Here is a 13,276-nt window from a genome sequence, read left to right on the forward strand (position 1 = left end):
TCTAACAAACCAAAGTGGTGGTCGGCGGAAATGCAACGTTTGAATAATCGTCGGAACAAGTTGTATAAGCGTAAATCAGAATCGAAACTGGGATCGGTGGGAGTATGAAGAAGCACATAAAGCGTTTAGTGAAGAAAATGACCGTCGGTTTGACGAACACATTCGTATTGTACAAGAAAACATCAAATCAGACCCAGCTGAATTTAGGAAATTCGCCAAGTTGAATGGTGGAACCGAAAAATATCCTGACAGAATGAACTACGATAACAGAATTGGTACTTCAACGGAAGAAATAGTCGATATGTTCGCCGACTACTTTGAATCGCTGTACGTATCCGATGCAAAAAACTCGAATGTCGACGAAAGCTACATGCCGATGAGTAGTGCAGTGGATATCAATCTATCGATGTTTGATATCGAATCAGCAATACATTCACTCGACTGGAAGGGCGGTGCTGGACCCGACGAAATCAAGTCGTTTGTTATCAAAATGTGTGAAGCAGCAGTGGCATAGCCTATGTGGCTGTTGTATCGAAAATCGTTCGAATGTGGTAAAATACCGGCAGCGGCAAAAGTATTACGAATTGTTGCAGTGTACAAAAAGAAAGGTGATAAAACGAATGTTAAAAACTACAGAGTCGTTGCCATTCAGACAATACTCATGAAGGTCCATGACATTGCCGTAAAACGTGAAATCAGCAATATGATCGATCCACAGTTGAAAAGTGCACAACATGGGTTCAGGAGCAGGAGATCGGTTGTCACGAACTAGGCCAGATTACGCTCGCACACAAAGCATTCGAACGAAATTGTCAATTGGATACGTTTTATGGCGACTACAAGGCTGCATTCGACAAGTTGATCATCATGCTGTTGATCATCAAATTTGCCAGATTTGGAATTGGTAAAAGAACTGCAAGATGGTTGTGGCAATATTTGATCGGCCGTACTAATTATGTTCAAATTGGTAAGTCGAAGTCCAGATTGTACGAGTCACCATCTGGAGTACCACCCGGAAGTTCTTTGGGACCGGTAATGTTCACCGTTTTCATCGATGACCTGGTCGACGTATTGGAATTCGCTTACACTTTGCTGTTTGCTGACGATATGAAATTGGCGGCCATTATTGGTGACGTCGAAGACACACAAAAAATGCAACGAGACATCGATAATGTGATGAGTTGGAACGAAAGAAATCGCCTGCATTTTAACAACGACAAATGCCATGTTTTCAGTGCATACCGACACGATTCATCGTTTATTCGAGCGGATTATACAATGGGCGACCACGTAATTGAACGTGTTGAAGAAAAGAATGATTTGGGCGTTTATTTCAACAGATGGTACCATTCTGGACATCACATTGAACAAATGACGATGAAAGCGCGACAGATGATTGGTTGTATCAAGCACTTTTCAAACGGAAATTTTACGAAAGAGACCCAGCGCATTCTATACGTGGCATACGTACGGTCAAGACTAGAGTTCGCATCGACCATATGGAATCCGGCTGCTCAGATCTACATCGACGACATTGAATCAATACAGAAACAATTTGTTATCTATCTGCTGGAAAGTCGAGCGAATGCGATGTCATACAGGCTGGCACCAAACGAAGACCGTTGCAAGCAGCTGAAATTGCAAAGTTTGGAGAAGAGACGAACCGCCGCGGATGCTGCACTAGCTTTCGACATTTATAAAGGCAACATCGCCGATGACATAATCTCACCAAATTTTATCCTAAACGAAAGTGTCTACAACCTTCGGGATTCAACAATGCAACTGTTAGTCGAACCAAGGATGTCTACCGAATACTTGTCCAATCAACCAATTGTTCGGCTAATTAGGATTATCAATGAGTACAAGGCGTCAGTGAGTAAATGTGACAACAGGATCGCTTTTAAAGGTGAAGTAATGGAAAGACTGAACGACGAAAGAATGTGATTTTTTGACGAGTTTTAATTTTGACGTAATTTTCAAGAAGAAGACGAAGAATTTTAAGTTAAAATGTATCGTTTTTGTTTTTGTATTTTTGTATTTTGTATCTTTATTCAGCCAGTCTCGGCGGTGAAAAATAAATTCATTCATTCATTCAATACTGTTACAGGTGTGAATGGTAAGTGCATTATCACTGCCATAAACAGTGACGGTAAGTGCACTTCACCGTGCATAAGCATGTAAAGCTTTTTTCATACCTAGGACTTCGTCGCACTTTTTCTCCGTCCAATATGAAAAATACTATTCCAGTATTCGATTCCAGACCTCGCCTTCGGCTCTGTCAGGAAACCTCTCACACGCTAAAAAAGACTTTTAGTCCTAGGTACGAAATGTACTATTTTTGTGAAGGTGAGAATGGTCCAATGCACCACTACACGAAAATTTTCACTTTTTGATTTTTCGACACCTGAAGTTGTTACAGACCAATGTAGGCTAGACATATTTGCACACAAATCGTATTTTGGTTATGTCACACGAGTCCTTAAGTAAAGAGAATGATTTTGTTGCCCACTTGAAGTAGATTGCTTGGAATCGTAGAATCGACCGTCGATCTATTATTTCAAATTAATTTATTCAACCGTAGGATTTAACCGATTATTCTGTTTATTCGTGATGTTGCGAACGGAATTTCTTTTTGCTTCCAAACTAGTTTTTTATAGCTTTGCTTCACTAAATGAAAACTCTTGTTTTTATAACAAAATTTACAAATTTATTTCAGCGTTATACGCTTTATACGCTTCTAGTGTAAAACTGCAACTAATTCCATCTCACAACAGTTTCTTCTGACTTTCTAAAACTATATTATTGTTCAGATTGCTAGCAATCTAGTAATGTAGCTAGTAATCTGGCAATCTAGATTAACAAAACTCTACAGGCATTTTTAACACGTGACCACCGATGTTTTAAGTAGGTGACTATCGCTAAGCTAGTGGTTTCATTGAGAATCGTTTTAATGTTTTGTTTTGTACTTTAGCATTGGAATGAATTTTGACGAAACACTTATGTGTCAATGGTAGGCCTAAGTTTGTAAACATTCGAGGTAGGATATTGCGCTGTAATTTTCAATAAAAAATGTGTCCTTATTGTAACGATGTCGAAATTAATTTGGCATTAAATGAAATTGAATTGAGCGACTCAGAGTTTTCTACAAAAAAATAGATTGCTTAGCATATATCGCGTTGCAGTCACCAAACACTGTGCAACTACTCAAATAAGGACCTTTCTAGGACGTTGCCAATAAGATTTAGTCGCTCGAAATATTCGATGTCTGAAATGAGAACCGCGAACCCAGGTCATTTTGGTTGGAATCCAGTACGTGACCACTAAATCGACCCGTCCATTGCAAATAATGTGTTCCTTTACGACAATGATAACAAATCCTTTCAATCCTATAACACAGCGGGTTGAATGTCATGACTCTTCGTATCGAGTCTTTGGTCAAGCGGTCAAGCCTAAGGTATGTATTTTATGCATTTTTCTTCAGCGATACTGTGGTAGTCTTAGTGTCTCAGAGCAGAATAAGTAAATTGATTTTCGGGAAAACAAAACTCTGATCAAAACGCCAATCGATGGATGAGTTGTTTATAGAGACACATTTATTTCAAACGGAAACATTAACAGTTGAGGTAGTAGTAATATCAATCGGCATTAAAATCGGGAAGAATTGGTGGACATGTGCAAATAAGATGTTTGTCACCGAAGACATCGTCTATCCGTCCAACAGTCGGCCACACTTTTGCATCGGGCTTAACAAATGACTGGCACGGAAAAGGAAATTACAAAATTGATGAGATGAAAATTGAGATGAAATGTTTTCAACTTACTGCCGGATATGCGGCTTGTTTCCTCGAATACGGCCGATTCCATGGACTACTTATGATTTGCTCCTGTGTATGCGGTGCCATTTTCAACGGATTTACAGTTTTGCTCATTCGGCCTTCTTCAATTTCCTTCACTTCCATTCGAATCGATATCATTGCGTCACAGAATCGGTCCAGTTCTTCCTTGTCTTCGGATTCGGTGGGCTCAATCATCAATGTACCAGCAACTGGCCATGACCTGCAAATGTAACGAATTAAATAAACGTAGGCACATCATGCACCTGTATGTGGACAATTTACATTGTTGGAGCATGGAAACCGTAGTCCATTAACCGTTTGGCTACGTCGACAGCTTCAATGTTCGCTAATTTCTTTAAATCTCTGATGTCCAAAATGAATTCATGAGCAACCAGATCTGCAACGGGATCTTTAAATAGCGTTTTGTAGTGGTTTTCCAAACGTTTCGACATGTAGTTGGCATTTAGGATTGCAATCTGTGTAGCTCGTTTCAAGCCGCGGCCTCCCATCAACTTAATGTAGGACCAAGAGATCGGCAAAATGGCACTGGATCCGAATGGGGCAGCGCTTACAACACCGTAACTGGAATTGTTGGCGTCAGGGAATTCCAATGGATTAATAACTGGGTGGCCGGGAAGGAATGGTGCTAAATGTTTTTTGACGCCGATTGGTCCCATTCCAGGACCGCCGCCTCCATGAGGTATGCAGAAAGTTTTGTGAAGATTCAAATGCGACACATCGCTGCCATAATCACCCGGTCGACATAAACCGACCTGTGCGTTCATATTAGCGCCATCGAGATACACTTGACCGCCACTTGCATGTACCATATCACAAATATCGGCAACGGTTTCTTCAAAAACTCCGTTTGTGGATGGGTACGTTATCATGACACAAGATAGATTGTCTTTGTGCTCTTCCAATTTTTCCTTGAAGTGGTACATGTCAATGTTTCCGTCAGCTGTGCTTACTCGAATCGGTTCCACCTTCATGCCAGCCATTTGAGCCGATGCCGGATTGGTTCCATGTGCACTGATTGGAATCAAGCAAATGTTACGGTGACCCTGATTCAACGAAATGTGATATCCTCGAATGGCACGTAGTCCGGCATATTCGCCCTGTGCCCCACTGTTCGGTTGAAATGAAATCTGATCGTAGCCGGTGATCTCACACAGATCCTTTTCCAGTTCATTGAACAATTGCTGATAGCCTTTGGCTTGACTTTTCGGTGCAAATGGATGAATTTCGGTAAAATGTCGAAAACTGCACGGAATCATTTCGGTGGTCGAATTCAATTTCATTGTACACGATCCCAATGGAATCATTGAATGCACCAGCGAGATGTCCTTGTTCTCCAATTTCTTCATATAGCGCACCATTCTGGATTCGGAATGGTGATTGGTAAATATGGGATGCGTTAAAAACGAAGACGTTCTGCGATACGTCGATTTGTCGATGGAATATTTTGTTAGATCCGACAACGACAATACTTCGGCCACCGATTTACAGTTAAAAATGGCCAAAAGATCTTCCAAATCGTTGGTCTTTACAGTTTCGTCCAGCGCGATCCCAATAGTGCCGTCGCTAAAATAGCGGAAATTTATTTGCTTTCGCTCGGCACGATCTTTTATTTCATCAGACGAAATGCCCACGGGGTCCACGTGCAAGGTGTCAAAGAAGTTTTTATTGAGCACCCTGTGACCAGCTTCCAGTAATGCTTCGTTGAGTGTGAGAGTGGAGTGATGGATTTTATTGGCGATCTGCTTTAAGCCTTCAGAACCATGGTAAACAGCATACATTGCCGACATATTAGCTAGAAGTGCTTGGGCCGTACATATGTTACTAGTAGCCTTATCTCTGCGAATATGTTGTTCACGGGTCTGCAGAGCCAAACGATAAGCATCATGGCCATCCATGTCCCTAGGACGCAGAGGTAATTAAATTTGATTTCATTCTTCAGGAATTATAAACACGAATTACCTGGTTATTCCAACCATGCGTCCCGGCATCAGTCTTACAAGTTTTTGTTTACAAGCAAAAAATCCCGCATGAGGTCCTCCATATCCAAGAGGAACTCCCAGACGCTGCGAAGTACCGATGGCTATGTCTGCACCGAATTCAGCTGGTGGTCGTAATAGAGTTAGTGCTAGTAAATCTGTTGCGACAACAACCAAAGTCTGCAATACATTTAATCGTCGGATTAGATCTGACGATCTTAGGCTAAACGATCAGCTCGAAAAACACACTCACTCCGTTTTTGTTGGCCACTTTGGAAACATCAGCAAAATCTATTACATCTCCGAATGTGTCTGGATATTGAAGTAATATTCCAGCGTATTCACGGCTGCCCAGATTTGCTTTATCTATCGGTCCAACGACCAGTTCAATGTCGAGATCTTGGGCTCTCGTTTGGACTACGGACAACGTTTGTGGGTGAATATTTTCCGAAAGGTAGATTTTCGGACGTTTATTGTGCCTGGCGAAGTGACTAATGACCGAAACTGCCATACGATTATCTTTAAATTGACATTTTACCTCCAACACAATGTCATCGCTTCGGCGGCAGCCGTGCCTTCATCGAGAAGAGACGCATTGGCCACATCAAGCCCTGTGATTTCTGATACCATTGTTTGATAATTTAACAGTGATTCTAATCGACCTTGAGCTATTTCCGGTTGGTATGGCGTGTATTGAGTGGTCCTAGAATGTAACAAGAAAGGAATCACAATTTCCAATTGAATTCTGGTTAAGTTGAATGAAATACCATCCCGGGTTTTCGAAAATATTTCTCATTATTGTGTGTGGCACGTAGCAGTTATGGTAGCCCATACCTATATACGATCGCCAGATTTCATTTCGTTGTGCAATTGTACGAACTCGGTCAATAAGATCATGCTCATCTGAATAAAAACAGAAATGAAAATATTTTACATTTTTGTTACAGTTACACACCGTTGATACCAGTGTCTCTAAAAAAGAGATTTGTTGAAATAAATAAATTCGACAGATTGATAGTGATACAGTAAGCATGTCAAATGTGATGAATAGCGGGTTCGATACCATTCAATTTTTCTTCGAAAGCAAGGCGACATGAAATGCAACGCCTTCACTACAATATCTATTGCACATAAACTTGCAGAACAAGTTGTATACTTTTCCACATTAGAGACGGTGCTGATTCACAGAAATCAAATTTTTGTTGGTAAAGTCAAAATTTCCAGTTTTTGTTTGTTCTATTAACGAACTGCAGTTGAAATTCCCATTTAATCAAATCGAAAACGAGCACCCGATAAGTTTTATTTTTTTTAAACAAGAGTTCGGAATCAGGATGGTAAATGTGCATCAATACCACCACGGCAGCGTAAAGTTAGGCAGGAGCAGTCGATTTGACAACCAACTCTAGAGAGTTAGAGTACGACAGCAAAAACGACCACGAATGTGCTAGCTTTCAATACAAAAGAGATTTGGTTGGAGTAGTTTAACCATCTATGCAATCGCATTATTATGTTTGAAAATTATAAGGCTTTTTGACGTTGCAAAAATTAGTGTTCGTGCTAGGAGCAGTGCCATGTTCTTATCGAATAAAATTTAGAATAAATGCAATTTATGCACTGAAATCATGAAATGGATAGCTTCATCAATTTTCCGTATAAATTTCTCTGATAGATCAACTCATCCAAATACCCCGAGCAGCAAAAATACTTAATCTGAAAATATATCGGTTCTTGCTCGTCAAGCAAACCGAAATGTTTTATTTTGCTGGGGGTCTCACTGATAACACATAATTCTAACCTTGTTTGTGTTTAGATTGTATTGTTGACCCCTGCGAGAACATTATCGTTCTATATGAGCGTCTGAGTTCATTTTGCGATAATAATTTTGTGTAGCACAATCACTTACTTAGCGCTTCTTCAATCACTAATTCCCGGCGAAGTTGGATTTTTTTTGGCACAGCCTTGTCACTTAATTCATCTAATGACTGAAAGGGTAGAATGTTCATCTGAATTCTTTGGAACGATTTTAAATGAAAATTCTAGGATCAATTCCTACCTTATATCCCAACAAATCAAGCATTGCCACCACTTCTGTTTTTCTCGGACCAATGTGTCTGGTGGGAAAGTCGATTTTATTGGGAAACACATCCTTCACGGTCGCTAAATATCTCGTCTGAGCAAACGTCATGCCACCATAACAATTCTTCAACAAATTTAAGCGTTGCATCTTGAACACAATATTGCTATCACACACTCCACAAATGCAACAATTTTAAAATTTATTTTCAATTATTATTCACACCGCTCACAACCGATCAAACTAACAGCTGAATTATAAATGACCGATCTCCCAGTGGATGAACTTTGTGGCCTGTTACATTTTTTGTATCAAATAAAAATTCTAGCACTTATCGCATGGCTAAGGTTTTTTTTCCTTCTTATTTTGACAAAAACATCGTCTCATTTTAATTATCGGCAGTTTGCTGGGGGTTTGCCATGTTAATAGCAAACGAGATAACCTATTTGGTAAATGGGCACTGACTGTGATGTAGATTTTGTGAGCAATATCTTCAATGACAATATCATGGATCCTGTTTTGAACGATGAAATAATAGTCTTTATCTGTCTAGAACGATAATCTCGAGCTTATCCCTCTAGGGAATTTTTGTTTATCTCGATATATCTGTTCTCGACAGATAAAATATGATATGCACCTATTGCCAGACTGTTATTTTGACGTGTAGGCATTATGACCCACGCCTTTGGCTAGGGCAATAATGTCCTACACGTCAAAATACCAATCTTGGCAACAGGTGCATAATATATATTATCACATACGCGCGGTGTTCGGATGTCAAAATTACTTAACTAGAAGAATAATTCAAAAATTACACTTCAGTTTTATGTTGTTGTCTCGTTTTCGCTTATGTGATAAAATAGAGTACACACTTGTCACTATCAGTCTCGGTAAGCCTCGACTTCTTCGTGACAAGTGTGTAATATATATTAACACACTAGCGCCCGATCAGTAGTGTTTACTTTGCATGATAGTACCTTCGGTAGCAAGCACGTTACATCACCATTTTCACAGCACTTGTAAAGTACTACCGAGAAAAATTGAAAAAATAGTTATTAACGCAATTTATCACCCAAAATCCAATTTTCCCTTTAAAAGTAACATATGTTTGTGTGCTTTAATGGTTTTTCTTTTTCAAAAAATAGATTTTGGTTCAGAGAATATCTTACCGCCTAAATATATAGGCTACAAATTTGCATAGGGGCCATTCGGAGAGATGCTAATATGACGACTGGGGCGTCGTTTCGACGGATAGAGGGAATATGTCGAATGACAGCTGGTTTTTTGAGATAGAATTCAATACATTTTCTATCGACCAAATTCAAAATCATGCTACATATTCCCTCTATCCGTCGAAACGACCCAGTCGCAATATTAGCATTCACATTAAGAGTAATGGCCCCAGAGAGGGCCATTACTCTTAATGTGAATAAACAAACGTTCTCTTCTCTACCACTGCTAACGACTGTGCTTGTAATAATCATTTACAATTACTAACGGTGGTGGGTAGGAATTGCAAACCGAACTCGAATTCAAAAACCGCGGTTTTGGTTTTTTCCACTGAAAACCGCGATTAACCGGTTAACCGCGGTTTTTTCAACCCTAAGATCAAAAAAAAAATTCTCTAAATTTCACAGTTTTAATACTTTTTTCGCTTTTATGACGCGGTATTTCATATTTAATTCAATGAAATGAAATGAATTCGTTTACCATCTGTTTGGAGAGGGAATTTGGGTTTTAACTTTGCATCGACACATAAAATATCTTAAGTTTCTGCAGAAAAACTGGTTTATAATTTCGGGGGATTGCATCTCTTGACTTCGGCGCAGGATACAACCCTCCTCCTCGAAGATAAACCTTTTTTTGTATCACTTAATCTAGAACCTAATTTTGTACATAAAAGACCAGCATTCGAAAATGTTCTCTCAGTGTCAACACTGTCAACATTTAAGCAAATGCTGATAAACGGTCCCTAGATTCGGTCCTCATCTTGTGTTTAATAATGTTTTCGATGTTGCGACTACCATTTGTCTACCATGAATGAGTGACGATCTCTTTGCATTCCTAAGATAACTCTTATACCTCATAAGGTCCTCCTTATAATCTCTCCAATCCAAATCTAGCCCAGTATGACTAGCCAGACGACGTGCTTTCTTTCGAAGTTTATCTAGCTTTTTAGTCCAATAACGAGTCCTTCGAATATACGTCTTCTTTAAAGGGCAAGCCTCCTGGTATGACTGCAGGAGACTCGATTCTAACTTTCCTAACGCTTCCTCTACTTCCTCTCGCGTACGAGGCTGCTGGTCACCAAGGTTTAGGTCAGCATTCAGACTAATCAGGAATTTTTCCCAATCAGTCTTCCTGTACCACGCCGACTCCACCTCGTCCGCTAAGAGACTGAATTTCATCCACTTATGGTCCGCGACGGAGAGCTCAGTAGAGACACTCCAGCCCTTAACCTGGACAGCGTTATATCTATCACTTCCTTCCTGTTCGCTATCACGAGCGTCGGTTCGTTCCCTCTGTTCAACAAACTAAGATCAGTCGTGCTCAAATAATCTAACAAAGACTCACCTCTTTGGTTTGTGTTGCTACTTCCCCAAACTATATGGTGAACATTAGCATCCATTCCAATTATGAGTTCTATTTTGTCGGATCTGCAGGGCTCAACTAATCGTTTCAATTCAATGCTCGCGTCTGTCTGGATGTTCATACGGCAGGTATGCTGATGCGACCATTATCGGTTGATCAACTCCCTCCATTTTCCGTTCCAAAAAGATTACGGTAATATCTCTGCTACAGAGTTCGGACAAAGTGGAAGAAATTCTTTGCTACTTTTCAGAAAAAAAAGTTTATCGAAATTGATTAAGATTTGGTAGAACTTTTATCATATTTCCGAACATTTCACAATCAAATTACAATAAGAAAGATTTTTATTTTAAGTGTGCATTTGTATGGGATGTGATGATTTTCAAATTGAGTTTTCCCCGGTTCCAGTAAATTAAATACTTTCATTTATGAAAAGTTCCTGATTCTATTAGTTTGGTAGGTACAGAACTGCGTCACGGTTTCTGCTACCACCACAGCCATAATAAATGAATAGAATCACTTCATAATTAATTGTCCATAATGGTATTCAGAGAGTGGTTTCGATACATGCCACATTTTGCCATTAATTCGGAAAATTGGTTGGTTCGTGGAACATATCTGCGTAAGAAAATTCATTTCCTCAATAATATTTTCGTTTCTTGATTGTTTTTTATCATTTAACCTAAGGGGAACCGTATGGATGGACGGTGTGTACCAACCATAATCTAAATTAGTTGTCCTATAGAATGGGCACATATTTTTGCGTTGTATGCCGAAACCACGAAAAATATCTGTTAAATGCAAAAATCCTCAAATGATATCAACGTGAACATGGATCTTGAGATTAATACTTACGAGTATTTTCAAATCGTTCTGGTAGATTGTAGGTTTTATAGAAAGCTGATGTGTTTACTTGGGGCTCGTAACGCTCTACGTTTCTTCCGTAAACGTGATGATTTAAACATTCAAAATCTTCGCCACAGTAGATGTTCATTTTTGGTGTTTTCGAAATGTAACAACGATTTAGTTCTAATTATTGATTAAATACGGAAAATGTTGCCATAGAATTTTGAATGTTGTAAGCTGTAAAAAACCGAACGACGAACGACCTACAAAGCATATTGAAGTAGCGAGCTCATTTTTATTGAATCTTCCAGATTTCACAATGATAACAAAAAATTTTGTTATATAAAGAAACCACGAAATCCACATAGGCCTACATAGCGTAAATTTGGTACACGGTGAAACTTGTTGGAGTAGACAATGTTTATTGGAAAGTTAGCTCTCCTAAACTGTAGGAACGAAAGCTTAACAAATTTGTAAGTGGAAGATCGAGTTTTTGCTGACGAACGATCTACCAGCAGCCGACAGAAACGATGCAGTCAACTTTTACGAACCCATTTTTCTTGCTGAAACGATTGAACCTGCAAGCAGCATGCAGGTGAGTAACATATTGGTAACGTGGAAGTTTTTTTTAAAACATTAGGATGGATGGTGTAAGCATTCCAGATTCCCGGAGCAGCAAATAGAAAGACTCAAATCAATAAAATGAATTTAATAATAGTTTGACCAAGTAATATGATTGAAATTTCTTCAAGGCTTGATCATTCATATAGATCATGATCATCTTCAAGGCCGTTTGAAATGCCATCCACGATAAGAAAATCTCATACAAATGAATGAATGAACGAAACATTTACGAAAATTAAGGGAGGTTACGTTTAAGAGTACATTATCTTGAAGATGATCTATTGGAAAAGCAACAGATCGTAATGTAGGATGTCTTGTGTAGCTTACTTAATAGTTACGACAATTTGATCGTAGCTCTCGACCGCAATGAGGAAGACTTACCGTTAGTGTTTAAAGCCATGGCTGTTTTAAGATGTGGAAAAAACAATCACCCGAGAGCACGTTAAATGTGACATCAAAGTGTGTCTGCGTGCACTTACTGAATTCCACTATTCAGATTACCTCACACAATAGTCAATGTCTTGTACATTATATCCGCTATTTTTAGTCGAAAAGTCTTGGTCGGGAAAGTTGACGAAGTTACCTTGCTCAAATGGAGTTTTTTGATATCCAACATGTTAGTGCTATTTTGAAGCTATATTACTTAGTCGATCAAATCTAGTCATCATTAAGTTTTGTATGGAACCTCACTCTACAACCACGAAAATCAAATATCTTGTCTGCGCCCTAGGAAAAACTATTTTTTGTGTTGTAATCAATTCTTTGAGCCATTCGGTGCACAGCGTTAGGTCAGGCGTTTCAAAAAAAGAGTTCGAATACGATCCACCCTATTATGTACATGCGGGATAAATTTGGGATACGCATGAAAGGATATACCAAAGTGTTTTGTGTTTTGTTTCAACAGTTTATTTCTTTTCTTTGTTTCTGAATAAATATAATCCTATAGTTGCGACATTTACTCTTTAATTTCTACCTATCGAGCTTCTTAATTTACAAGTTGTAACACGGGAGAATTTATATCTGTTTTTAAAAATCAATATTTTGTACATTTCCAATTTAAATTCCTAATTCAAAAGGCTTCTTCGGTTTGCTTGGAAAAATGAAAATTACACACTAATGTTTCAATAACACACAGCTAGTGTTATTTGGACACTAGTACAGTTCAGACAAAAAAAAAAGTTTCGAGTTATCTCGACACACATTCTTCTAATTGGTTTCGAACAATTTTGTAGAAGAAACTATAAAAAAATATTCATTCTCCAAGCTGCGCAAAGAAGTTTCATTTTCTTATAATTCACTAACATCGTACA

At 38.9% G+C, this 13,276-nt stretch overlaps 1 protein-coding gene across 1 annotated transcript; it reads right to left on the minus strand.

Annotated features, from left to right (window-relative positions):
• Positions 1-3,567: 3,567 nt before the first annotated feature.
• Positions 3,568-8,373, minus strand: LOC119067024 (glycine dehydrogenase (decarboxylating), mitochondrial). The gene is made up of 9 exons (XM_037169756.1): positions 7,887-8,373; positions 7,737-7,815; positions 6,601-6,736; positions 6,372-6,536; positions 6,087-6,312; positions 5,817-6,013; positions 4,119-5,756; positions 3,822-4,056; positions 3,568-3,755 (listed from the first exon to the last, which is right to left on the minus strand). Exons 1-9 carry the CDS (start codon positions 8,055-8,057, stop codon positions 3,636-3,638), a joined length of 2,967 nt encoding a protein of 988 aa, XP_037025651.1. The 5' UTR covers positions 8,058-8,373; the 3' UTR covers positions 3,568-3,635.
• Between the last annotated feature and the right edge of the window lie 4,903 nt (positions 8,374-13,276).

Source organism: Bradysia coprophila (genome assembly GCF_014529535.1).
Source record: "Bradysia coprophila strain Holo2 chromosome X unlocalized genomic scaffold, BU_Bcop_v1 contig_117, whole genome shotgun sequence".
In the NCBI taxonomy this organism is placed as follows: domain Eukaryota; kingdom Metazoa; phylum Arthropoda; class Insecta; order Diptera; family Sciaridae; genus Bradysia; species Bradysia coprophila.